Source organism: Lithobates pipiens, unplaced genomic scaffold (genome assembly GCF_037356315.1).
Source record: "Lithobates pipiens isolate NorthernLeopardFrog02 unplaced genomic scaffold, aLitPip1_a1.2 Scaffold_18, whole genome shotgun sequence".
Taxonomy (NCBI): Eukaryota; Metazoa; Chordata; class Amphibia; order Anura; family Ranidae; genus Lithobates; species Lithobates pipiens.
In genome coordinates, this window is record NW_027507758.1 from 559741117 (window position 1) to 559767229 (window position 26113).

The 26113-nt window shown below is 42.1% G+C and overlaps 1 protein-coding gene across 1 annotated transcript in view; it reads left to right on the forward strand.

Annotated features, from left to right (window-relative positions):
- The first annotated feature begins 1958 nt into the window (after nt 1-1958).
- LOC143988983 (opsin-5-like) overlaps nt 1959-26113 on the forward strand; it is a 78582-nt gene continuing 54427 nt past the window's right edge. Inside the window, exon 1 of the mRNA XM_077488957.1 lies at nt 1959-2222. Coding sequence (XP_077345083.1) covers nt 2150-2222 — 73 coding nt within the window. The 5' untranslated portion in view covers nt 1959-2149. The remainder of the gene's footprint in view (nt 2223-26113) is intronic.

Sequence of the window (26113 nt, forward strand, 5' to 3'; positions counted from 1 at the left end):
GTACTGAGAGATCTCCACTATCCCATGGTCTCAGTTGGGAGACACCCTGGCTTGTGGAGAAGGACTTGTACAGCAGGAAGCCTATCATCCCTTGTAGGGCAGCTGGATTCATGGGGACAGGGTGAGTACTTCTATGTTCCCCAGAGCAGAAAAGGTTAAAGCTGCAAGCTGAAAACAAGCTTTTCTGGGACTGTGCTAGCAAGCTGTGACCCAATCCCTTGTCCTGGGACATTTCACTAAGCAGCCAGGTGGGCTGATATTTTCAAAAAAGGGGACATAGGGCTCCTAAAAGTAAGATTCTGCTACAATTCTACTCTGACAAACAGAGCTCCTGTAAAGGGGTATTTCTTTACCAAGTTCATAGAGACTGTTGCTGGTCTGGAGGAATACAATCAAGTGTATGTTCATATTCCTGGATCACATTGAGAAGGAAGTTGTCCTCATCATTGTTCTTTAAGTCAAGTTGGGCATCCCATAATCCCGATACTCTATCCAAGTTGTTTCCCCAATAAAACAACAAAAACAAGCCCATAGATTGATTCCTTGTGTCTGAATGATGCCGGGTACACACGGTCGGAATTCTGGCCAGAAAAAGACAGATGAGAGCTTTTCACCGGAAAATGCGACCGTGTGTATGCTCCATTGGAATTTAGCTGTCCGAATTTCCGCCAGCCAAAAATTGATAGTATGTTCTCAATTTTCCAGACGGAAAAACTTTCTATTGCTAATTCCGATCGTGTGTATGCAATTCCGACACTCCAAAAAATCACGCATGCTCAGAATCAACTACGAGACAAAAGCTATTGGCTACTGGCTACTGAACTTCCTTTTTCTAGTCACGTCGTACGTGTTGTACGGAATTTGGTGTGACCACGTGTAGGCAAAACAGCGTGAGCCGAATTCCATCGGAATTCCAACGGGAAAACCATCAGAGCTTCTTCCGACGAGAATTCCGATCGCGTGTACACGGCATGAGAGTTGTAAATGCGTGTTGCCTGGCTGTGCAGGAATAGCGAGATCCAAACTTCAGCGACCCTTGTGGGGGTAGTGCTACATATAGGAAGCCCTTGTACACACGATCGGAAATTCCGACAACCAAATTTTCTCCGAAACTGTTGTATACACATGGTTGGACGAAGTTGTCAGAAAATACGATCGTTCAGAACGTCATGACGTTATTTCGTTATGATGGGACCACGTGCAGGCTAGTAGCCAATAGCTTTGATGTAGGAATTTGATCTGAGCATGCATGGCACTTTGTCCGATCGGAATTCTCTACACATGATCGGAGTATGTCCGATCGGAGCATTTTGTCGGAAAATATTTCCGGCAAGTTGGAAAATTTGGTCAGACGGATATTCTGACGGAAACAGTCCGATGCATACCACACACAGTCTAAATATCCGACAAAACGCTCCGATCGGACACATTCCGTTGGAATTTCCGATCGTGTGTACAAGGGCGAAGGGTTTACAACCACTAACTAAGCATTGTCACCCTAGGCAGGATCACCAGGTGAAAAAAAAGGAGAAAAAGCCTAAAAAAGAAATGCAACCACGACATCTAAGGACTAAGCTCCCATGTATTGTATTTTGTTCTTTGAAAAACATATAGCATTAAAAAAACATAGGTTACAATTGTACCATACAGAAAACTCTCCATGTGCCTTTGGTAAGGTTCATACACTATGTATGAACCTTACTGAAAGCACACGGAGAGTTTTCTGTATGGTACAATTGTAACCTATGTTTTTTTAATGCTATATGTTTTTTTGATGCTAAACTATTTATACATTTCTTTTTGTCAGAGGCTGTATAACAGTATTGGGTTGTAAAATCTTGTTATACATCTGCCCCTTTGATCACACATGCCTCATCTACATATATGTCACACACAGAGTTGTATGGCAGCCCCCTCCTCTCCGGCACAGCACACATCCTTCTCTTATAATGATTTGATTCCAGCAGTCTGAAGGATTCCGCTATCCCTCCTGACAGCAGCGTGTTTCAGTAATGTTCCACTCTGTGTAGATTCCCCCCTCCGCCTGCTCTTCAGAAGCCTCTCCAGCCCAGTCTCTATGATTACAGACAGGACCATGAGTGCACATCCATAGCACAGGGCTTCAAATTCCATCCCCAAAACTTGGACCATGGAGGACAAATATGTATCTTCTCTACATCCACTGGTGGACTACGCAGCTGGAATATTCTTGGTCATTATAGGTAAGTGGACTGGGGACTTGCTGCCATTGGTAAGACACCAAAGGTACCACACACCTTACAACATCACATTGTACAATCTACTTAACCTAGGATGAACTGTACAAAGTCTGGAGACACATCCAACTGTAAGCCTGGCATCGGGTTCTCCTAAAATGAAAGTTGGATTAGACAAAGAATTTTCTTTTCTTGAGATCTAATCAGATTGCACAATGTGTCTGTTGTGATTACTTGGAACGTATCATAACTTTACGTGGATTTATTGACCATCTGGTTTTTATGTGGAAATGTTCCCGTTTGCACTTTTTATTGAAGAGTTTTTCATCTATTAGGAAGGAATGAAGGAGCTTATTTACGTCTGTCTATGTTTATGTATAAGCAAGAAGAAATCATTTCTTTTATGAGATTTTTAAAGTTTTAATTGTCTGTCTTTTTATATGTGTATATAGTAGAAAATATTGATATGTTTTTCATAGGTGTCTATATCCTTTTGACATAAAGCGATTTTAAACCCAAAACCAAAAATGTAATATATTGCAGCTAGCCAATTATTAGTTGTGGTGGTTGCATTTGTTTTCTTTTTTAGACATTTTTCTTCTCTGGTTTCCCCTGGTGATGCGGCCAGTATCACACCTCCTGTATAAAGCTGGATACACACTATACAATTTTTTCCTTCAGATTTACCAAAACCGTATAATATGAGGTCAAACATTAAAGGGGTTGTAAAGGTATGTGTTTTTTCACCTTTATGCATCCTATGCATTAAGGTGAAAAAACATCTGGCAGTCACCGGCCCCCCCAGCCCTCCCTGTTTTTACTTCCTTGAACCCCTTCATTCAGTCGGCAGGGATGCGCTGGCTCCTTCTCCACGGGTTCCTGGCTCCTGATTGGATAGATTGATAGCAGTGCAGCCATTGGCTCCCGCTGCTGTCAATCAAATCCAATGACACAGGCACAGAGGGGTGGGACCACATTCTGTGTCTATAGATGCAAATGCTGGACTCGGGAGGGCGCCCACAAGGTAACCCTCTCGGGGGAAGCGCTTCTCTGAGGGGGTTATCAGATGTGGAGAGGAACTGTGAGAGCTGCTGGGGGACCCCAGAAGAGCAGGTTCGGGGCCACTCTGTGTAAAATGAGCTGCACAGTAGGGTAAGGGTATTTTTTTAAAAATAACAATCACAAGAGTTTCAATTTGTATGAAATCAGGCAGGCCCTTGCACTACATGGTTTTGGTCAATCTAAAGGAAATCAGACAACAAAAGTTGTATAGTGTGGGATCTAGAACCTTGAACACACTATCAGATTTTTGGCTAACCGAGTGTCAGACTTTTATCTGAAGGGTGTGTCGCAGGAGCTTGTCTTGCATGCTAACGGCACACAATTGACGGCCAACAAACACAAACATAGTGATGTACTATGTGGAATTTGAGCGTCACCCTTTGGGCATCTTCTGCTAATGTCGTGTTTGGTGAGCATTGATTCCGAGAATGCGTGTTTGTACTTTTATGTGACGGACTTGTGTACACACAATAGGAAAATCTAACAACAGACCATTGTCTGACAAAAATTTACTAGCCTACCATCCAATGTTTGTTGGCGGAAAGTTGGACAACAGTTGTCTGGAGGAGTGTACTAATGGTTGGATTTTAGGCAAACAGTCTGTCATAACACAATTCCCTGCCGAAAATCCGATCGTGTGTATGTGGCTTTAGAGTGCCTCCACTCTGGATGAAAATGTAAAAGAGACAGCTTTGGACAGCAGCATTGTCAGTCTGGGGGGAGGGGGGGATATTAGAAGTACTAGCAGATATAGATACACTAAAAAAAATAAAACCAAACTCCAGCTCACACTGCAGTTACAAAAGAAGTCAAAGCAACAGATTTTTTTCACTTTTGGGCTAAAGGTTTTGCATCAATAAAAGCTGATCATTGTAAGCACCCCTGGCAGTTGAAATGGTTTGTCCCAACTTTCGAACTCAGTTTCTCTCAGGCCAGGTTCACACTATTGCGAATTGGATGCGGTATTCACGCATCCAAATCACAATAGCAGGTGATTGTGACTGGCTCTCTATGGAGCTGGTTCAAACGATGTGGCTCCAGTGAGAATTTGCACAGGAGTCCTGTGTGTCTTATGGTCCATTTCAGGTCTGAATTCAGACAAAAATTTGGCCTGAAATCGGACCTGAAAAGGTGAAGCAGGACGCACAGTGCCCCTGCTGGGAGCCGCATTGGCATCCAGTGTGAACCCAGCCTCAACCTTTTCAACACAAACGAACCCTTGAAATAACTTTCTGGTCTCAAGGAACTCCTGATAAAATGTACTATTTCTGTAACCCATGATACATTAGTGTGATGGTCAGTGGGAATAATGCTCCTTATACTTGTGGTCATTGGGAAGAGTTACCCCCTTTGAAAGAGATAAAGAGATCAATGGTGTGAGTAAGAACTTTTCTGAGAGGCAAAAATTGCTTATTGTTCAAGGATCCCCTAGCAAAATCTGGAGCAGTTTCTCCACTGCAGTCCTCAAGGCGCCCCAACGGGTCATGTTTTCAGGGTTTCCCTCAGATGAAATAGCTCTGGTAATTACTAAGGCAGTGAAACCGAACAAATCGCCTGTGCAAAATAATGGAAAGCCTGAAAACATGACCTGTTGGGGCGCCTTGAGGACTGGAGTTGAGAAACACTACTCTGGAGGAACCCAAATGTTGAGAGTTGGATGAAAATAAAGCCCAAAAAATAAAGAAAACAAATGCAGCTACATATCCAAGTTGCTTTTGAGTTTAAAACCCCTACTACTGTTTCTATCTATATTCAATTTGTGCTTTTGAAGCTCCTACACTTGCTGTTTATTCACCTATAGAGTTATTATAGATACAAATATTTCTATTTTGACCATAGATATGATAGTTTAGATGATCAACTTAATTATCGATCAACAATTACTTAGTCCCCATTCACATCTGAGCGTTTTGTAGCTTGAAGCCTGAAGTTACAAAAGGCTGGAGGGGAAAAAATCCATTATTCTCTATGGAGATGGTTCACCACTCCAAGTCGACTGGAGCTCAAACAAGTTCTGGACCATTTTTTTGTCGCTCAAATCGGGCAGATTTGGGTGTTTTTCTTCTTTTTACATTGATGACCTTTTGCCCTGCACAAAATCGCGGCAAAACGCCGTAAAATACGCAGTAAAATCGCGCAATTTTCTGCCTAAAAACGCTACGCTCGGGTGTGAATGGGGCCTTAACGATTCATCACTTTATTGTTTTTAACAATATTCTAAATTGTTTTTGGATTTATGTAATTGAGCTTCATCAATTTGACTGTAAAATGATTATATTATTCACTTGTATAACTGACCTTTGAATACACAATAAAATACTTTGACAAGGAAAACCACTACTATTGGATATACCGTAACTTTATTGGATAAATCACCTGTAAATACTTGCTGCCCATGAACAGGTAGTCTAAAGTTATATCCAAGCTTAATTGAACAAGCTGACGCTTGAAGCTGATTGGCTACTGTGCACAGCTACACCGGATTATCTGTGCACCAGTTTTAGTACATCTCCCTCATTGCATAGATAGAATGTTGCAGTGTAAGGAAAAATGGAGCTGTGTTTATCTGGGGGACATCAATAAAAGATGATACTGAAAAAATCCCGCTAAAGTAATCATAACTGCCCTATATTTTAAACCAAAAGCCATCTGGCCCAACCATCCCTTTTTTAAGATTTGAAATATAGACCTATATAAATAAATATTAATTAATAAAAAATACAAATTAGCTGCATAAAATGTTTAGATTGCACCAACATTTTTATCAAGCCTTCAAAATATTACATTCGTGATTTTATATGCTAGAATAAAAGTATTCAGAACAAATTTGTGGATTTAAGGCTGGGGCTTTAAAGAGCAAAGATAATCGCCAATGTAGCCCAAATTATTATTGCTATTATTATTATTATTTCTGGACATTTCTGCAATTTGAGATTAATAACACTGCTCTAATAATATTTCAGTTGTATTGAGCAACTTGCTGCCTTGTATGTGTGCCTTTAAGAAGGTGAGCTTGATCTTAGGTTGGATTCACACCTATGCATTTTTAGTGATTTTTGCATTTTGCAGATTTGCACTACAGAACGTGTTCCATAGGAAACCATGTTAACTGGACTGTAGTGCAAATCTGTAAAAATACAAAAATCACTAAAAATGCGTAGGTGTGAATCCAGCCTAAATGTATTCATTGATTTTGATGTTCCGGTCGGTGAGGGTAATCCTAGAGATTAGAGCAGAAAGCACTCTGTAAATAGACACCGTGATTCTGGTTTATGTTTTTCATGTATTTTCAAATATATACAAATTTAGACTTTTTGTACATAGACACCATGTTTATTCTAGTATTGTTGCTCATACCAAACACATTGGAGTTAATTTAATGTTATTAAAATTACTACTATTAATGCTACTACTACTACTAATATTATTATTATTTTTACTTTTATCCTTATACTTAATTTTACCTATTTATTTATAGTGTTATTTTTATTTACGTGATTGTCTTGATTTTGCTATTGTGTACTAAAATTTCATATATATGAGTAATATGGAGGCATGTAGGCAAATACAGAATCCTGTTGGTCTTAACTTGATGACTTTTTTTTTTTTTGTAATTATTTCCCCACTGCACATTGCACACCTTTCTAGTCAGCAATAAATTGAACACTTGCTATTTGTCTTCTTTTGTTTTATTGAGCATGTACACATGTAAGATATGCAGCTGGAAGGTCCTTACATATTGGTGTTCCTTTAAGAAGGTGAGCTTGATCTTAATGTATTCATTGCTTTTGATGTCCCGGTGGGTGAGGGTGATCCTAGAGATTAGAGCAGAAAGCACGCCCTACATATAGACACCATGACCCTGGTTTATATATTTCATGTATCTTCAGATATATTCATATTTAGACTTTTTGTTTTGTTGAAATAATGTAGAAAAGTTTTTTTAGATTTCCAGTGTCCAGTGCTGGATAAAAAAAAGGCAGATTACTTGTAAATGTTTGCATTTTGTCATCTTCCCAGTTGACAATAAATCAATTAAGTCCTTACAATTTTGCCTTTTTTTTTGCAACGCACGCTATACAGCAAACAATTGGAATTTATATTTCATTGTCCTGATAGGTGAAATCGAATAGCTTATTTGATCCTATAATGCATCACTTACTGCACAGCATCATTGTTCTTTGCTCTCCCATATTAAGGGAAACTGGAGTGGCCAGGACTTGGAATTGTCGTCATAGGAAGGGTAGACCTTCACTGACGGTTAGTAACTGTGCTTGTTGTTAGCCCTTTAATTGCCCTATTGCTGCAGGTAGTGTTGGGATCTTAGTCCCTGGTATTGAGCATTGAATGGCAAAGTATGAAAATCGTGGGTAAATGTGCACAAAGCTTATCTAAAGCCTTGTACACACAATGTGATTATTGGAAGGGGATTGTCTGTTGACAGACTGTTGTCCTAAAATCCAACCGGTAGTAGGCTCCTTTTGACAATTGTTGTCCAACTTTCGGCCAACAAATGTTGGATGGCAGGCTAGAAAATTTTCGGTGGACAACGGTCTGTTGTCTGATTTTTCGTATGGTCTGTACACAAGTCCATCACACAAAAGTCGAAAGTACAAACACGCATGCTCAGAATCAATGCTCACCAAACATGAAATTAGCAGAAGGGGCCCAAAGTGTGGCTCTGAAGAGCTGAAATTGCTCATAGTACCTCACTACGCTTGTGTTTTTTACACGACAATTGTGTACCATTAGTATGCAAGACAAGATCCTGGCACACGCTCTTTTGACAAAAATCAGAGGCTCGGTTGGCCAACAATCGTACCGTGTGTGCGAGGCTTAAGTGGAGCATGTTAGGGACCTTGTTAATTTGTTACACATTTATCTAATGACAGGTTTGGTTTAAAGGGTATTTAAACCCATAAAAACAAATATATTGCAGCTTACCAGTCCTACCTATGAAGACTCCTGGGATCTATGACATCATTTTGATCGAGGGCAGAAACAAGGAAGTAACTAAACTGTAAAAAAAAATTTAAAACAAGAAAATATAATATACACTATACTGTCAAAAATATTGTGACACCTGCCTTTACACACACATGAACTTTACTGGCATCCCTCTCTTAGTCTGTAGGGTTCAATATTGAGTTGGCCTACCCTTTGCAGCAGTAGCGGCCCATGCATTGTGGACGCACGTGCGCTCCCGCCCCCAACACTACGCCACGCTCCCTATCCATGTGCCCGGCCCCTGGGGGGTTAGGTGGGGGAAGTGACTTTTGAAGAACCTGATTGGAGCCAGAGGCTCTAATAGGCTTCAAAATAAGGTGGGCTCAGGGTGCAGAGCATTGTGTCAGGTGTGTATGAATACTCACTGTTGCAACACTGATCCTTCTCGTGGCTAATCGGGAAGCTGCTCCCACAAAGTTGGGAGCATGAAATTGTCCAAAAAGTCTTGGTATGCTGACGCCTTAAGAGTTCCCTTCACTGGAACTAAGGGGGCAAGCCCAACCCCTGCAAAATAACCCCACACCATAATCCCCCCTTCACCAAATGATTTGGACCAGTGCACAAAGCAAGGTCCATAAAGACATGGATAAGCGAGTTTGGGGTGGAGGAACTTGACTGGCCTGCCCTCAACCTGATAGAACACATTTGGGATGAATTAGAGCAGAGACTGCAAGCTGGGCCTTCTCATCCAACATCAGTCTCTGACCTCACAAATGTGCTTCTGGCAGAATGGTCAAACATTCCCATAGGCACACTCCTAAACCAGTAACATGTCTACAGAATCCATAAGCCTGAACACTGTGGGACACATTTCATTGCATAAAAGTAAAGTAAATAAAGCTTCAGTGAAAAAAATTGTTTTTTAGCTAAACTTTGAATGCAGTATAGAAAACTCATGGCACCAACTTGGCTGTGCTAGAAAAGTTCTGCTCACAATCTCGAAAATGGGTTTACTCATTGAACTGCTGGGTGTTGATACTGGAAAGAGCTTGCTTGTCCCACCTCTGAAGATCCACCACACAACAAAGAGAGACTGGCTGCACACCAGACTATTCTAATGAAAGAGAAGACATTTATTGAACTGGGCACAATACAACAGAAATCCTCATCATCTGAAGTCTTCGTCCACAAATGGGCTTGAACATAAAGACGAGGAGGGGTCAGAAGGAGAGAATTTTATAAATATATGAATTAATAAATGAAAAACACTGAAAGTCATGCAAACTACCAAAAATTATAGGACTGAATTAAAACCATCCCATAAAATGTCACTGTTTTTAATAAGGTGACCAAGGTCTGCCATACTTTAGATTTGATCTTACCTTACCACCTACCACCTACTCCAGTCCTGATGAAGAAAATGGCATGGAAAAGGATTGAATTGGAGAAAACTCCCCCAAACATAACCTCTAAGACCAAATATATGAAACCTCACGAATGTCAAGTGCTTGATCAAGTTCTTACCCAGGATCAGTTAATACAGGAGATGGAAACTTATGGATACATTTTCTGATGATACCAAACAAAGTAAAATAAACACACACAAAAAAAAAAAAAAGAAAATGGAAAAACTGAGATGGATTGGATGGAGAAGGAATGGAAACTGACATTCTGACATTGGTTTGCATACTATACATTTTTTGAATTTCTAAAGTTATGATTTGGCACAAGCATAGATTCATGTTTTATCCCTTGGACTAAACTTGGCACCTTCAAATTATTTTGATTTATTCATCACTTTGATAGAAGATAATAATTTTGTATACAAATATACACTGAGGAAGCATTATAATATTGGTGAGTTCGTTTTCTCAACTAATGACTTTTCAGATTGCACCAAAAATTAAATTTGGATCATTTTAATTTTATCAATTAGGAAAAAGGACCTCAGTTATGAGCAAATACTACAAACATTAAACACATTCTCCCTGGAGAAGAGACACTTGAGGAGATATGATAGCAATATACAAATACCTCAATGGTGCTTCCAGCATAGGGAGGAAACTATTCACTCTCAGGAAGTGTAAGAAGACACATAGTCACTCAATTAAATTGAAGGAGAAACGGTGTAATCTTAAACTGCATTGTTTTTTTTTTTCACTATAAGGATGGTAAGGATGTGGAACTCGCTTCCACAGTCGGTGGTGTCAGCAGGAAGTATTGCTAGTTTAAAAAAGAACTCCTGGATGAGCATCGTAACGAGTACATTATACAGGGATATGGGATATGATTTTTGACATGAGCAGGTTGAACCAGATAGACTGTCTTTATTCACCCTTACCAACTATGTTACTATGTTATTGATAATTATTCAATGCAAATTTTTTGAACTGGCTATAGATATTGATTTAGGATCAGGGCCTTGGGAACCAGGACAAACCTGGCAACCCCCACACCCCCTGATTCCAGGGGGTGGGGGGGAGATGGGAAGATGCTAATAGCAGCTTCTGAAGTGTGCCATGCTAAAATGTATGTCATGTCTGTGGCACATGCTGAAAAGTTAAAAAAATGTCTCTGCCTTCGTGGTGTCACTGTAAAGAAAAAATATACCTGTGTCTGTGGCGTCACTGTAAAAAAGAATGTCCCTGTGTCTGTGGTGCCACTAGCAATGGTAAGAAAAAATATCCCTGTGTCAGTGGTGTCAATGGAAAGAAAAAATGTACGTGTGTTTGTGGTATCACTGGAAGGAAAAAAGTGACTCTGAGTCTGTGGTGGTGTTGTTAAGAAGTCAAAAAAATGCTCCTGCATGAGTGATGTAATCTGGAGGATTGGTTTGGCATCTATGTAAGTGGAAGAAAGGAGGAAGGTGAGGAGAGCAGGGAGGCGGGTTCTATAGGGTGCATAGTAGTAATGGGGTCTAGGTGGGCTCTGAGGGAGGAAGGGTAGCTGATGGGCTCTAAGGGAGGGAGGAGGCTAAGGGGCTCTAGTGGGGTTTTAAGGATGAGAGGGGAGGGTGGACACAAAGTGTCCTACCACCTTCTGTGTATTCACCCAGTTCAGACCTCCTTCTCAGCACAACACTCCCTAGGAGTGAAGGCCGCTTCTCCTTCTCGTCTCAAGTCATGTAATATGTCATATGACTAGGGGAGACAAAAAGAAGGGCAGTCTGCCCTCACTCCCCGGTGGTGCCACACCAAGACAAAGGTGTATTCTTAGCAGGTGCCTGCTCTATCCTGCTGACAGAAAGTTGCTGTTAGAAGGTGGAGAGAGCAGAATCCTCCCTCCAGCAGCGATCAAGGTTCATGCTCCTTCTAAAAGGACGCTGCAGTCTCTCCTGTCAATGTGGTGCCAGGAAAAAGAGCGACTAAAGCTCACAGCACCTTCGCCCCATCACATTTAGCTAGTTTCATTAGCAGAGATAGTAAAATCAGATTTTAAAGTCAGGAAGAACAAAATGACCATCCTGACCAAAGATAACTATAATATTACCATCAAGGTGGCTGGTAGAGGTGGAGCTATGGGAACTAAGAAACTTGTTCCTCATTAGGTCCACTTTTCTTTTCTTTTGATTGACAGCACATAGCAGTGGATCTGATGGGGAACTAAGCTCTCAATTCCCCTCAGGCTCCACCCACCTAGTGACAGGTAATTTCCCAAAAATGGTCATTGACATATTTGGCTGGGGAATCTCCTGGCCAAATGCTAAATGGAGCCAGGACTACAGCTCTGTAGGGGAAGCTGTTTTATTCATGACAGCTTCCCAGCACAGGCACAACCCACTTTAAGTACTGGCATACCTCTGCCTGCTCAGAGTCTGTCTTAATTACTGTCAGGTTCCCAATTCAAGTACTGGTAGTAATTCTTCAGGAATTTGTCGTTGCCATAAGTGTCGGTAAGAAAAACTACCTGAATATTACCAATACTGGCAAAAATGCGTGCCTGGATTTTGCTAGTATAAATCTGTCAGGTGGGCTGTTTTGAATTCCCCCTTACAGCTGTCTGAATGGAGAACCTACTGAGGGATTTAATCAAGAATTAGAAGCCATCATTCGCTTTGCTACTTCAGTAGGAGTGAAAGATAATGATTTGGCTAAGAAACTGGAGAAACTGGTGTCTGAATTTCTACATTCCTGATCATCACTTCCCAAAAGTTCATAAGAGGACCTCCCCTTTATTTGGTAGATCTATAGTGGCTAGTATTTTTTCTTTTTGTGAACCTTGGGGAACTTTGAATGATAGATTACTTAAATTCTTAGTAGCGATGACCTTCTTAGTTGTGAGATACCAAACACATTATTCAGAAACTTGAAGGTTAAATAATGGGAAGGGAATAACAAATGGTTGTCTTGTGATGTCTCAGGCCTATATTCATGTATTCCCCATGGAATAGGTCTCAGAGCTTTAAATTATCATCTGAAACATTATACTGATTACTTTGTAGGTTTAGATTGTAACAATGTTTAGTCCAAGATTACATGATTTGTGTATCTAGCACCACATCCCAATTTTGTTATACACAATTGAAAAGAGTTTCAGGGACTTTAAAGTCAATACTTTAAAGTTGTTCAGTTCAGTAATTCACAACTTTAAAGTTGTGAATTAGTATTCATAACATGTAATCATTGTTTATTTCACAGCAATTAAAATCATCTTTCGTAAAAACACAAAATCATAAATTGACTTGTTTATTCAACAGATATAGTTCAAACGTTTCATATTACAGTGGATGCATCATCAATCTTAACATATTTTGCTAAACAATTTTTCGGCTTCTTCAGGAGTTTATGCATTAATATGAACTGAATGATACATTATCTATAAAGAGAAAAAATAATTAAATATATGTACAGTTGTCCAAAAGATTTTTTCCTTTTATTTCAACATACATTATATATATATATATATATATATATATATATATATATATATATATATATATATATATATATATATATATATACCAAGAAATCACTATAAACATTTTAGGATCAGAAATTCTTTTGGTATATATATTTATGTTACATAATCGATACAGTATTGACTGCTTTATGGTTATTGTTTTTAAATTGCATACCTGTTAAATCTCACATTAAATCTATACACACTTGCAATGGTAAAGGGAGCCCATAGAGCGACAGCCTAGGTAGCTGGGTAGACGGCCATAGGGAGGAAAATGGCCTAGGCTGATATGAAAAAACATAATTGTATTACAAATTTGAATATATAGATCTAAATACATTTGAATATATATTTGGATATATTGCACAACCATATTCATCAACATCTTACTAGTAAAAATATGAAATTAATACCTTTTACTAACAAAGGGCCTAGTTTCCAATAAATCAATTGGGAGCAATATTCTGACAAAATCTTTAACTTGAGATGTCCAAAAATAACAAAGGGTGTACATATACACAGACCTAAAGTGGGGATAATTTCAATAATAATTATTATGAGTTTATAGAGCATTCTTTTATGTTGTTAAATTCAGATCGTTAATTGGTCATTTGGCTATCGTTATCTAAGAATTTTGTCCTAGTTTCCTTTTATCCTAGGTGTGCTTTTTCAGTTGGCACACAATATTTTCTTTTTGTATGGCGTTTGTTATCTGCAGAGGTGGCGCTTCTATGGGAACCATGTTTGTTCCCAATCATGGGCTACATGCTTTGGTGGAAGGGTGCCACATCCTCAGCGATAGTAACTCTTTTAGATCCAATATAAATTTTATTCCAGATATATAGATGATTTGAATTTCATAGTAGATTGCAATATTTCAACAAAAAAATTATATAAGATATTTGAATATTAATTATTATAATGTAAAAGTTTTACTTTTCGGGAACAGGAAGTGCACAGCAACTTTTTGTATCCCACATTATGCGGGTCATTCGCAGATAACAAAATCTCTATATTATCCTATTGGAAAACAATCTAAAAAAACTTTCTTCTCCATGCCAAGAGTAGTCATCTTAGTTATAAGAGTTATACCTAGGAACAGTTTATAAGAGTCCAACAGGACTGTTCCAATATTGAAGATTTTGAACAAGAAGCTAAAGAGGTTAAAAAAGGTTTTGTGATAGGGGTTATAGGAGATACACTACAGTATATTGTACTGTTACCCTATTGCCATCCAACCCAGTTTTTAGTTTAAACGTATTAAGAAAATGTTTTATTAGTATTTACTATGATTGCACAGGCATCCAATTTTGAACACCTAGACTGCATTTGTTGCAAAAAATAACCAGATATTTGAATTGTTTTGGCATATGGCTTATTCAGTATTAAAAAATAAAATGCCACTAGGTTAGATACCACTGGGTTTTCCAAATGCAGAGCAGCCAGATGCTGGAGCTGTGCTTCTTCTTGTGATGCTCTCATAATAATTTCAGCAGGACTAGTTCTTTTAACATCAATCAAATGGTTAACCACCATACTAAATATGTGATTATGTTTTTTCATGCTAAGCATGTCACATGCAATATGTAGGCAGCACAACCATTGAGCGTACCATGACCATTTGTCCCAAATTAGAACAAATGAAAATAGTAATATGGCTAGGCACTTTGTAAAACATAACTCCAGGACAGATTGTCTTAGAGTTTAAATTGTGGAAAGAGTGGATATTTCCATTAGGGTTAGTAACAGACTTTCACTATTTAGTAGAAGAGAAGTGTATATCTAATGCACAAAATACGGCACTGAAAACAAATAATTAATAAATAAATTAGTGCTAACATAATCCGCTCTTCAAATTAATGTGCATATCTGTAAATAACTTTTCAAGGGGGGTCCCCTAACTAATTTATTCATTATTTGTTTTCAGCGCTGTATTTTGTGTATTTGATATTCACTTTGTGAAAAAGTTCAATGTTAGGGTGTATGTATACTTTAAGCTGCCATTTAGCTCTATACTGGTTTTGGCATGGACGTGGCACAATTTAAACCACACTGTTGTTACAAAAAACCTGCCAGTGAGAGAGGTATTGTATAATGCAAACCTGCATCCCTTATGGCTAAAGGTACAGAATATCCAGGCCCTTACTGTTTCCCAGAGTTTCACTCACCAAGGGCTTAATCATAGATTATGATGTGCCACATCATCGATCATCCTGTACGATTCAGCCCTTAGTGAGTGAAACGCATTTAGATTAACTTGTTTTCTGGACCCAAAGGCAAGGTTAACGAGGAGTCTTGTTCTCCTGCTTAGTCAGTTGACCTAAAAAAAAAAAAAACTTGAAGACCATTGGTGTATATTTTAAGCAGACCTAGTGAGAATGGTTAAGGAAGAAAAATTGAAAGAGAAGTTTGGACTTTTTAGGCACAACCAAACAATTTATACAAAAATATATTTTTATTGTAAACATAGAAAATCTATAATAAAATCCACATCCACAAATATAAGATTAAATGCAGCTACTGTATATAACCAACTGACAACTACATGGACACTTGGAGACAAAAAAAGATTATTCTATTGTGATGATGGATCCAGAAGTGTGGTTATATTACAGGGAGGCAAGGTAGAAGTGTTCTAGGCTCTACATGTTACATGCCCTGCGCTTCTTCAGGAGCAACAGAATGACTAACAAAAATGGAAAGGAAAAATATAAATAGAATACCATATACCTTTAAATAATACAATATAGTTAGTAAGCTATGCCGTTTCACATAACCCTAAGGTGGCCAGTCTACAGTGTCTGTAAAAAGGCAGGACAAAGCAAACCTATATGTATGTTGAGCTAGGGAAGATTAATGTATATAGATCTGAAGTATATACTAACAAAGTCAACACAAAAAAGCAGATATCATACCTACTAAATAATGTGGAGTATAGGAATTAATCACACAGCTTAAAAACAAATTAGAGTAGACAAAATGCAGGTTGCCTTAATGCCATCCATGCCCCTGGAATGATCAATGAGGCCCAGACATACAAACCTTTTTTTATTCTCATACCCTCAGTATGTTGTGTAATTGTAGGTTGTTTGCTTTGCTTTGCTTTGTCCTGCCACTGTAGACTGGCCACCTTAGGGTTATGTGAATCGGTATGCCTTACTAACTACCGTATATACTCGAGTATAGGTCGATCCGAATATAAGCCGAGGCCCCTAATTTACCACAAAAAAAATGGGAAAACTTATTGACTCGTGTATAAGCCGAGGGTGAGACATGCAGCAGCTACTGTTACAGCTTAAGAGTGGAAAAGAGGGTCAACAATGCCCATCTGCAGCTGTATACCTCCCTGTGTCCATCCCTGTGTCCATCCCTGTGTCCATCACTGTGTCCATCCCTGTGTCCATCACTGTGTCCATCCCTGTGTCCATCCCTGTGTCCATCACTGTGTCCATCACTGTGTCCATCGCAGCCTACCTGTGTCCTGTGCATGCCTCTTTGTCCTTCTGCAGCCTCTGTGTGCCATTTTGCACCGATCTGCATGTTTAAAAAACATACGGCAGCCATGCCAGGATCGCCGCACCTCTCCTCCTCGTCTGTGACAGACGGCGGCCATTCCACTGTTCAAAACCGGCGCCTCCGTCTGTGATAGGCGGAACACTCAATTTCCCAGCAGTCAGTGTTCCGCCTATCACGGACATCCTCTCATCCTCGTCCGTAGTATGAGGATGAGCGGATGTCCGTGATAGGCGGACCACTGACTGCTGGGAAATTGAGTGTTCCACCTATCACAGACAGGGAGGCGCGGCTTTTGAATAGTGGAATGGCCGCCGTCTGTCTGCACGACACGCTGATCGGGTAGGCAGACGGCGGTGGCTCGAGTATAAGCCGAGGGGGGCACTTTCAGCCTAAAAAAAGGGGCTGAAAATCTCGGCTTATACTCGAGTATATACGGTATATTGTATTATTTATAGTATATTGTATTATATTTTGTATTTTTCCTTTCCATTTTTGTTAGTCATTCTAATGCTCCGGAAGAAGCGCAAGGCTCGTTACATGTAGAGCCTATAACATTTCTACATCGCTTCCCTGTAGTATAAACACACCTCTGGATCCATCATCACAATGGAATGATTTTTTTCATCTCCAAGTTTCCATGTAGTTGTCAATTGGTTATATACAGTAGCTGCATTTTATCTTATATTTGATTTATGAATGTGGATTTTATTATAGATTTTCTATGTTTACAAAAAAAATATATTTTTGCATCAATTGTTTGGTTGTGCCTAAAAAGGCCAAGCCTCTCTTTCAATTTTTCTTCCTTAACCTAATAGGACACGGCACTGTTTACTCTTTTAGTATTCACGTGACCACTCTGTGTTGATACAACCAATATTTTCATCTAGTGAGAATGGTGTATGGGAAAGCTAGAGGTGACATCTATGACTCTCTGTATTTGCCAATACCAGCTGTGGATGTAATTTGCATCAAGCTAGGCCTCTGAGATGGACTTTCTTCCATGTTTCCTTTATTACCCAAGGGTTTAATCCTCAGCCATTGTAATTATGCGAAGGTGCATGTCATTCATTTTGCCACTTTACATACTTTTTAGCAACAAAAAGTTTACTCCAAAATAGGAGTTGTAGCGTCTGGGATCCAACTGCTGAACGCTCAGTCTATAAAACCAGCATAAACCAGGCAGCAATTATTACAGGCCATAATTTATAGCCTGTAATAATTGCTGCCTGGCTCAAGCTGTGGACAAACAGTATTATACACAGGCTGCAGCAATTATATTCGGAATTCCCTGTGTACAGTATTATGGTATCATATACATATTTATTATAGTATGGTCATGGACAAATATTAGATACTGGATTGATGATCTAGATGAGAGAAGAGATGGGATCGGACTTATGTGTGATATCAGAAGTAAATTACCGTATATACTCGAGTATAGGCCGACCCGAATATAAGCCGAGGCCCCCAATTTACCCCCAAAAAAACTGGCAAACTTATTGACTCGTGTATAAGCCGAGGGTGAGACATGCCTGTCCATCCCTGTGTGTGTGTCCGTCCATCCCTGTGTGTCCGTCCATCCCTGTGTGTCCGTCCATCCCTGTGTGTCCGTCCATCCATCCCTGTGTGTGTGTGTGTCCATCCATCCATCCATCCCTGTGTGTGTGTGTCTCCATCCATCCATCCATCCATCCCTGTGTGTGTGTGTCTCCATCCATCCATCCCTGTGTGTGTGTGTCTCCATCCATCCATCCATCCCTGTGTGTGTGTGTATCCATCCGTGTGTGTGTGTGTGTGTGTGTGTGTGTGTGTGTGTGTGTGTGTGTGTGTGTCCAGCCTACCTGTGTCCCGAGCCTTTGTCCCGAGCCTCCGTCCCGTGCCTTGCCTCCTTGCCTCCGTCCCGTGCCGTGCCTTGCCTCCGTCCCGTGTCGTGCCTTGCCTCCGTCCCGTGTCGTGCCTTGCCTCCGTCCCGTCCCGTCCCGTGCCGTGCCGTGCCTTGCCTTGCCTCCGTCCCGTGCCCTCTTCGTCGGCGCCTCGGCGGCCATTGTAAAATTCAAAAGCCGCGCCTCCGCCTTCGCCTGTGATAGGCGGAACACTGAATTTCCCAGCAGCCTGTGTTCCGCCTATCACGGACATCGTATCATCCTCGTCCGTAGTACGAGGATGATACGATGTCCGTGATAGGCGGAACACAGGCTGCTGGGAAATTCAGTGTTCCGCCTATCACAGGCGAAGGCGGAGCCGGAGGCGCGGCTTTTGAACTATAGAATGGCCGCTGTCTGTCTGCTCGACACGCTGATCGAGCGGGCAGACAGCGATGACTCGAGTATAAGCCGAGGGGGCACTTTCAGCCTCAAAAAAGAGGCTGAAAATCTCGGCTTATACTCGAGTATATACGGTATATAACAGCAGTCTTGTGTGCCATTTACCAACATATGTAGACACTGAAGCTTTTGCTCAAACTAATCAATATACGCTTATTGGGATTTTTATTTTTACTAAAATATGTAGTAGAATACATTTTGGCCTAAATTGATGAAGAAATTCGATTTTTTACTTTTTTTTATTGGATGTGGTTTATAGCAGAAAGTAAAAAAATTATTTGGGTACAGCGTGATGCGACGCGCAATTGTCAGTTAAAGTAATGCAGTAAACATTCCAGAGCTCAAGTATAGGGCTGAAACAACTAATTGGCATAATTGATATGAAATATGAAATTATTTTTTTTCATAATCGATTAGTTGGTCAGCCGATTAGTTGTCCCGCATACATAATGTGTTATTTGATGTGTCTGAAATTGAACTGACGGCAAGGGAAATCTCTTCTTTTTTTTCGTGGGGCAAAAGTAGCTGGTCTTGCCTAGGGTACAAAATAGTCTAGCACCGGTCCTGATTCTAACAGTGGTTAACAGAGTTGAACTGTTTTTACTTAGCAACAGTATTTAATGACAGTCCTAACTTGCTATAACAGTCCTTGTTTTATTCCACTGGTCAGTGATTGATGAAAAAAAAGTTGGCCAGCAAAGTTGGGGCCCGTGAAAAAAAATCTGAAGAGCACATGGGCTCATGGTCCAGTCTCTCTCTCTGAGAGAGGTGCAGGTGGGGAGGAGGCTGACGCCTCGCCCCAGCACAGTCTGGGGCCTTGGGTGGTCGGCCTGATGGTCTGAATTCTTAAAGCTACAACCCAGGGTTCCTGTGCAAGCTGACTGAGGGAGGATGTCCATGCATCTGTTCTGGTATTACTGGTATAGAGTCCCTACAGTTGCCACTTCATCCCTTTAAACCTGAACACATATTAATTACACTGGTTCTGTGGCCGATTAAGGTGGTAATTAAGCCTCAGAGCCTGTGTAATTCACATGTGTTCGGGTTTAAAGGGATGAGGTGGCAACACTAAGGCCGGGTTCACACTGGTACGACAAACGCTCCAACATTGGGAGCTTGTGTCGCATGACGTGTGAAAATCAATGTTTCCCTATGGGATCTGTCTTAACTGGTCCGATACAAGTCAGTCCGACTTTGAAAATGCTCCCTGTACTACTTTGGTCTGACTTTGATCCTACTTCAGCCCATTGACTATCATTGAAGTAGGATCAAAGTCGGATCCTTCTCCTAACCATCTGACTTTGGCATCCGACATTGTGTTATTTCCTGCCCCCTGCTGTAGCCCCTCCCATTGTGTGTTAGTTTTGATTGGTCAAAGGACAAGTCGTACTATCTGAAAAGTTGGATCAAAGTAGTATCCTGTTCATGAAAGTCGGATGGATGTAGGACCAATGTAACACCAACGTAGGACTGATGTTGCAGAGCAAAGTAGGATGAAAGTCATACTACTGTCGTGTAGTATAGTGTGAACCCGGCCTAAATGTTACTTGGAAGTTGGAAGGAGGCTACCAGCTGTCCCTGGACATTTTGTGGTCCTAGAAGCCAGCATACTGGGTGGGTGAGCTAAAGGGGACACAAAGGGGAAACAAAGTCCACTGAGTTCCTCCTGCTACAAAGGGACACGTTTAATCCATACAGACACTGTATGGTTCAGCAGATAATCACCTGTGAATAGTTCATTAGGAGCCTCCTACTAATTCCCTTCCCCTACCCAAGTCTCCAAATAAAACATAAAAACAAATCCCCTAGACTGGTCATTGGAGGCAACAAAGGGAAAGTTGTGTGCACCTGGTTGTGTGAAAATACCATGTTACTGGCTGCAGGATAATCAGTGGGAGACCCGGGTACAAATATTCAAGCAGCTCCTACGGGGGATACCGATACATTGATTTTTTTTTTCTTTCTTATAATTATACAGCACCAGATTACGATGCAGTATTTCTCATCCTGGTTCTTGAGTTAATAGCCGCAGCAAGATATCAATAACAAATTTACACAACCCTTGTGTGCGGTTCAGAAGGGATTCATGAATATTCATTACTTGCAATGCTTCATATGTTTCCCTGCTGATCAGTAAACTACAAATTGAATGCAATCTGGGAAACAGTTTTGATGATTTAAGGAATGAGGAAAAAAAATGAAATAAGGTCAGGGATAAACAGAACTGTCATTGTGCGTGAATGCAATTTTGGTTAAAAAAATAAAAAAATACAATAAATAACTGGCAGACAGAAGAAAAAGTGTTGAGGATTGAATGATAAGTGATCAAATCCAGGAAACTTTGCAACCGTGCTAAAGTAAGAAAACTCTTTAGATTTCCAGACAATTTCAGCAGCCAGAAAGGCTGGCCATACATTATACAATTTTCTTGTACACCTTTCCTTTAGATTTACAATATAATATGAAGTCAAACCTAAACCCTTTCAATTTGGATGCAATCAGGCAAGCCCTTGCACTACATAGTTGAAGGTAAATCTAAAGAAAATTGAATAAGAAAATTGTATGGTGTATGGCCAGCTTTACAGTGTTTCTGGGTGGGGCTGAAGCATCCTGTTACTTGAAATTTGAAAACAGTTGGGGGTCTTTTTCAAAAAATAAATAAATTAATTTGCTGTGAGAATGTCTCAGCACTGACACAGCCATGGTGAATGATCCCTGTAATGCAGGGGTCTCAAACTGGCGGCCCTCCAGCAGTTGCGGAACTACAAGTCCCATGAGACATTGCAAGGCTGACAGTTAAAAGCATGACTCACGCAGGTAGAGAAATGATGAGACTTGTAGTTCTGCAAGGGCCACCGGTTTGAGCCCCCTGCCGTAATGTGTCTAATATGTTTCTTTGCTGTGACAGTGCCTTCTAGTGGCTATAATGTTTTTTTTTTTCCTGATTGTTGCTTATGATTGTCAGCTCCACCTAGTGACAATAATACTTCAAACATATTATACACATTATAGCAGGGGTAGGCAAGCGGTGGAGATCTACTTGAACAACATGAAAGAAGTCAAAGATCCCCCGACACAGAATCTCCTCCTCACACCTAATTTAAATCTCTAATTGCAGTACTACCGTGTCGCAATCGCATGCACTGCACAGCAATCGTGGGTTTAAACAGCAGGACATCAGTGTGAAAGCAGCCATATTCTATTATGCCCAGTGTATTGCTCCACACTGACCTGAAGATCTCTTTTTTCCTGCTGTTGGCACCACTCTGGAGACCGTTAGCTGGGATAAGAAATGGAGTGCAGTTGGTATCACTCGGCATGGGACAGGAGCTGGCACTACAGAGAAGGCGTCAGCGTATACGGCTTCAAGTAGTCCCTCTGCATTGCACTCTGATGCTCTGGAATGGCGAGACAGCAAACCCAGACCACGATCTACCAATCACCTGTCCCAGATCTACTGGTAGATCGCAATCTACAGGTTGCTGACCCCCGACTTATAGGAATGATTTGTGCCAGCTGTGTGAATGCCTTAGCAAATTTTTTTTCTAGAAATAGTCCCCCACATGGTCTGAATTTTTTTTTTCCAGGTTCAAAAGAATTTAGAAAATGAGGCTACAGATGACCATAACTGGTCACACACAGTCAGATTTAGATTTGATCTGTCTGATGAACACAATTTACCAGGTAAATTTAGGTGTCAGCAGTGGCGTAACTAGAACCTTCAGGGCCCCGATGCAAGAAACCATGAAGGGCCCCCCTGACAGGGCCCTTTACTCCGAGCTCGGTGGAGGAACAACAGGACCCGGTTGCAAGTGGGTGGCTACATGTAAAGGAACCAATTTCTCCATTTGCCGCCGCTTCTCCACCTCTCCCTTCCACAGGCATTCAGCGGCTGCAAGAGGAAAATGGAGAGATGGGTTTCTCTATGTCGGTGTTTCTCAAGCTTTTTCCAGTCAGGGCGCCCTTTAAGTACATCCCTAGGTGAATGGGGCTGCATTGCAACCACCCTGCAACTGTGTGCATTGCATGCAGTTGCAGCATAGTGATGATGCATTTAAGGGGTTGTAAACCCTCGTGTTTTTTCACCTTAATCCATCCTATGCATTAAGGTGAAAAAACACCTGGCAGTCACAGGAACCCCAGCCCCCACCTTTTTACTTACCTGAGCCCTGGAACTTCACCAGGTGGAGATGCGCTCTTCCTTTGCCCGGGGTTCTCGGCTCCTGATTGGATAGATTGATAGCAGCTCAACCATTGGCTCCCACTGCTGTTAATAAAATCCAATGAGGCGGGCGTCGGGGGCTGTGCCATCAAAAGCTGTCACTGTGCCATCAAACACTGCCACTGTGCCATCAACTGCAGCCACTGTGCCCATTTAACGCTGCCACTGTGCCCTCAAACACTGCCACTGTGCCATCAAACGCTATCACTGTGCCATGAATTGCAACCACTGTGCCAAACGCTGCCACTGTGCCCTCAAATGCTACAACTGTGCCATTAAATGCTGCCAGTGTGCCATCAAATGCTGCTTGTGTGTCCTTGAATGCCGCCAGTGTGCCCCCCCTGCCCGCTCGCCATCTACACACATGCACATACACATACACACACATACACGCAGGGGCGTAACTAGAAATCACAGGGCCCCATAGCAAAATGTTGTATGGGCCCCCCCCACCCAGGGGCGGATCCAGATTCTAGTCTCGGGAGGGGCACTGATAGAAAATACTTTTATGGGGGGCAATTTATTGGGGCAATGGCTGATGTTGGCGCTTCAATTATCACGGCACCATTTGTGTTATGGTGTCAGGATGATTGAAACACATTATTTCTATTATTACATTGTTATAGAAAATTAAATAGTTCAACTCACCATAATGCAGAATCAGTGGGAGCCCCGAGTGCGTCACCTGCCACCAGATGCAGATTGTCACTTGTCACAAGTTGCAGATTGTCCACCTGCCATACATTGCGGATCGTCCACTTGTCACGTCACCTGCCACCCATTGCGGATTGTCCACTTGTCACGTCGCCTGTCACACATTGCAAATCGTCCACTTTCCACATCACCTGCCACCCATTATGGATTGTCCACTTGCCACGTCACCTGCCACACATTGCGGATTGTCCACTTGCCACGTGACCTGCCACACATTGCGGATTGTCCACTTGCCACGTGACCTGCCACCCATTGTGGATTGTCCACTTGCCACATCACCTGCCACTCATTTCAGATTGTCCACTTGCCACAAGTTGCAGATTGTCACTTGCCACACATTGCAAATTGTCCACTTGCCATGTCACCTGCCACCCATTGTGGATTGTCCACTTGCCACGTCACCTGCCATACATTGCGGATTGTCCACTTGCCACGTCACCTGCCACCCATTGCGGTTTGTCCATTTGCCACGTCACCTGCCACCCATTGAGGTTTGTCCACTTGCCACATGACCTGCCACACATTGCGGATCGCCCACTTGCCACGTGACCTGTCACACATTGCGGATTGTCCACTTGCCACGTCACTTGCCACCCATTGCGGATTGTCCACTTGCCACGTCACCTGCAACACATTGCGGATTGTCCACTTGCCACGTCACCTGCCACCCGTTGCGGATTGTTCATTTGCCACGTCACCTGCCACAAGTTTCAGATTGTCCCCTTGCCACGTCACCTGCTACACATTGCAGATTGTCCACTTGCCACGTCACCTGCCACAAATTGTGGATTGTCACTTTCCTGCTAAGATGGGGAATGGGATTGTCACTCTGTTTGCCAGTCTAAGTCAGGCAGCAGAGAGATGATGTGATCTCTCTGCTGCCTGCACAGTGAGTGAGGGCGGAGCTGTCAGTTTGCAGGGCGGGCGCGGGGTGGTGAGAGATGATGTCATCTCTCTGCCCCGCCACCCGCTGATTGGCCACCCACTAAGCCTCCCCGCTGGCAGCTTCCCCGACAACCCCCCACCGCCGCCGAGTCACCTGGCTGTGTCCGCTCATACAGTCAGTGTGACTGTATGAGCGCCGAGCGGACAGGCAGCTCGGCGGCTCACCCGCCGCCCGCTCACCGGGCCCTCCTCAGCTGCGGGCCCCATAGCGACCGCACGGGTCGCTATGGCGGTAGTTCCGCCACTGCATACACGCACACATGCACACACATACACGCATACATACACACAAATACACACACACATAAAGTCTGTTCAAAAACGGCAGTGCTTTATCTTACCTCTTCCTGCCGGGTACTGCACTGTAGGGGGAGACAAAGAGCACACACTGCTTTCACTTTAGTTACAAGCAATGTGATGACTCTGAGCTCCCCGCACAGTGCAGATTACACTTCGGCTGAAGATCGGGGAGCTCGGTCACAGCCGCCCGCTCCTTCAATTATACAGGGGGGCCCTCAAGGCCCCCCCTGCAGCACGGGGCCCGGTCGCCTTGGCGATCGCAGCGACCCCTATAATTCCGCCACTGGGTGTCAGAGTTTTTTTTAAGGTTTAGGTAAAAGCAATATTAAACTCAAAAGCAAACATTGAGGCCAGGTTCACACATATGCGGCCGTGGTTGCAGTGGGGCAGTCAAGATGTTCTATTGGGTTGAGGTCAGGACTGTGAAGGCCTGTCAAGTTCCTCCACCCCAAACTCGCTCATCCATGTCTTTATGGAGCTTGCTTTGTGCATTGGTCCAAATCATTTGGTGGAGGGGCGATTTATGGTGTGGGGTTGTTTTTCTGGGGTTGGTTTTGGCCCCTTAGTTCCAGTGAAGAGAACTCTTAAGGCGCCAGCATACCAAGACATTTTGGACAATTTTAGGCTCCCAACTTTGTGGGAACAGTTTGGGGATGGCCCCTTCCTGTTCTTACATCACCGCACACCGGTGCACAAAGCAAGGTCCATAAAGACATGGCTGACCATGCTTGGGATGAAGGAACTTGACTGACCTGCACAAAGTCCTGACCTCAAACCGATAAACCTTTGGGATGAATTAGAGCAGAGACTGTGAGCCAGGCCTTTCCATCCAACATCACTGCATGACCTTGCAAATGATCTTCTGGAAGAATGGTGAAACATTCCCATAGACACACTCCTAAACCTTGTGGACAGCCTTCCCAGAAGAGTTGAAGCTGTTATACCTGCAAAGGGTGGGCCAACTCAAT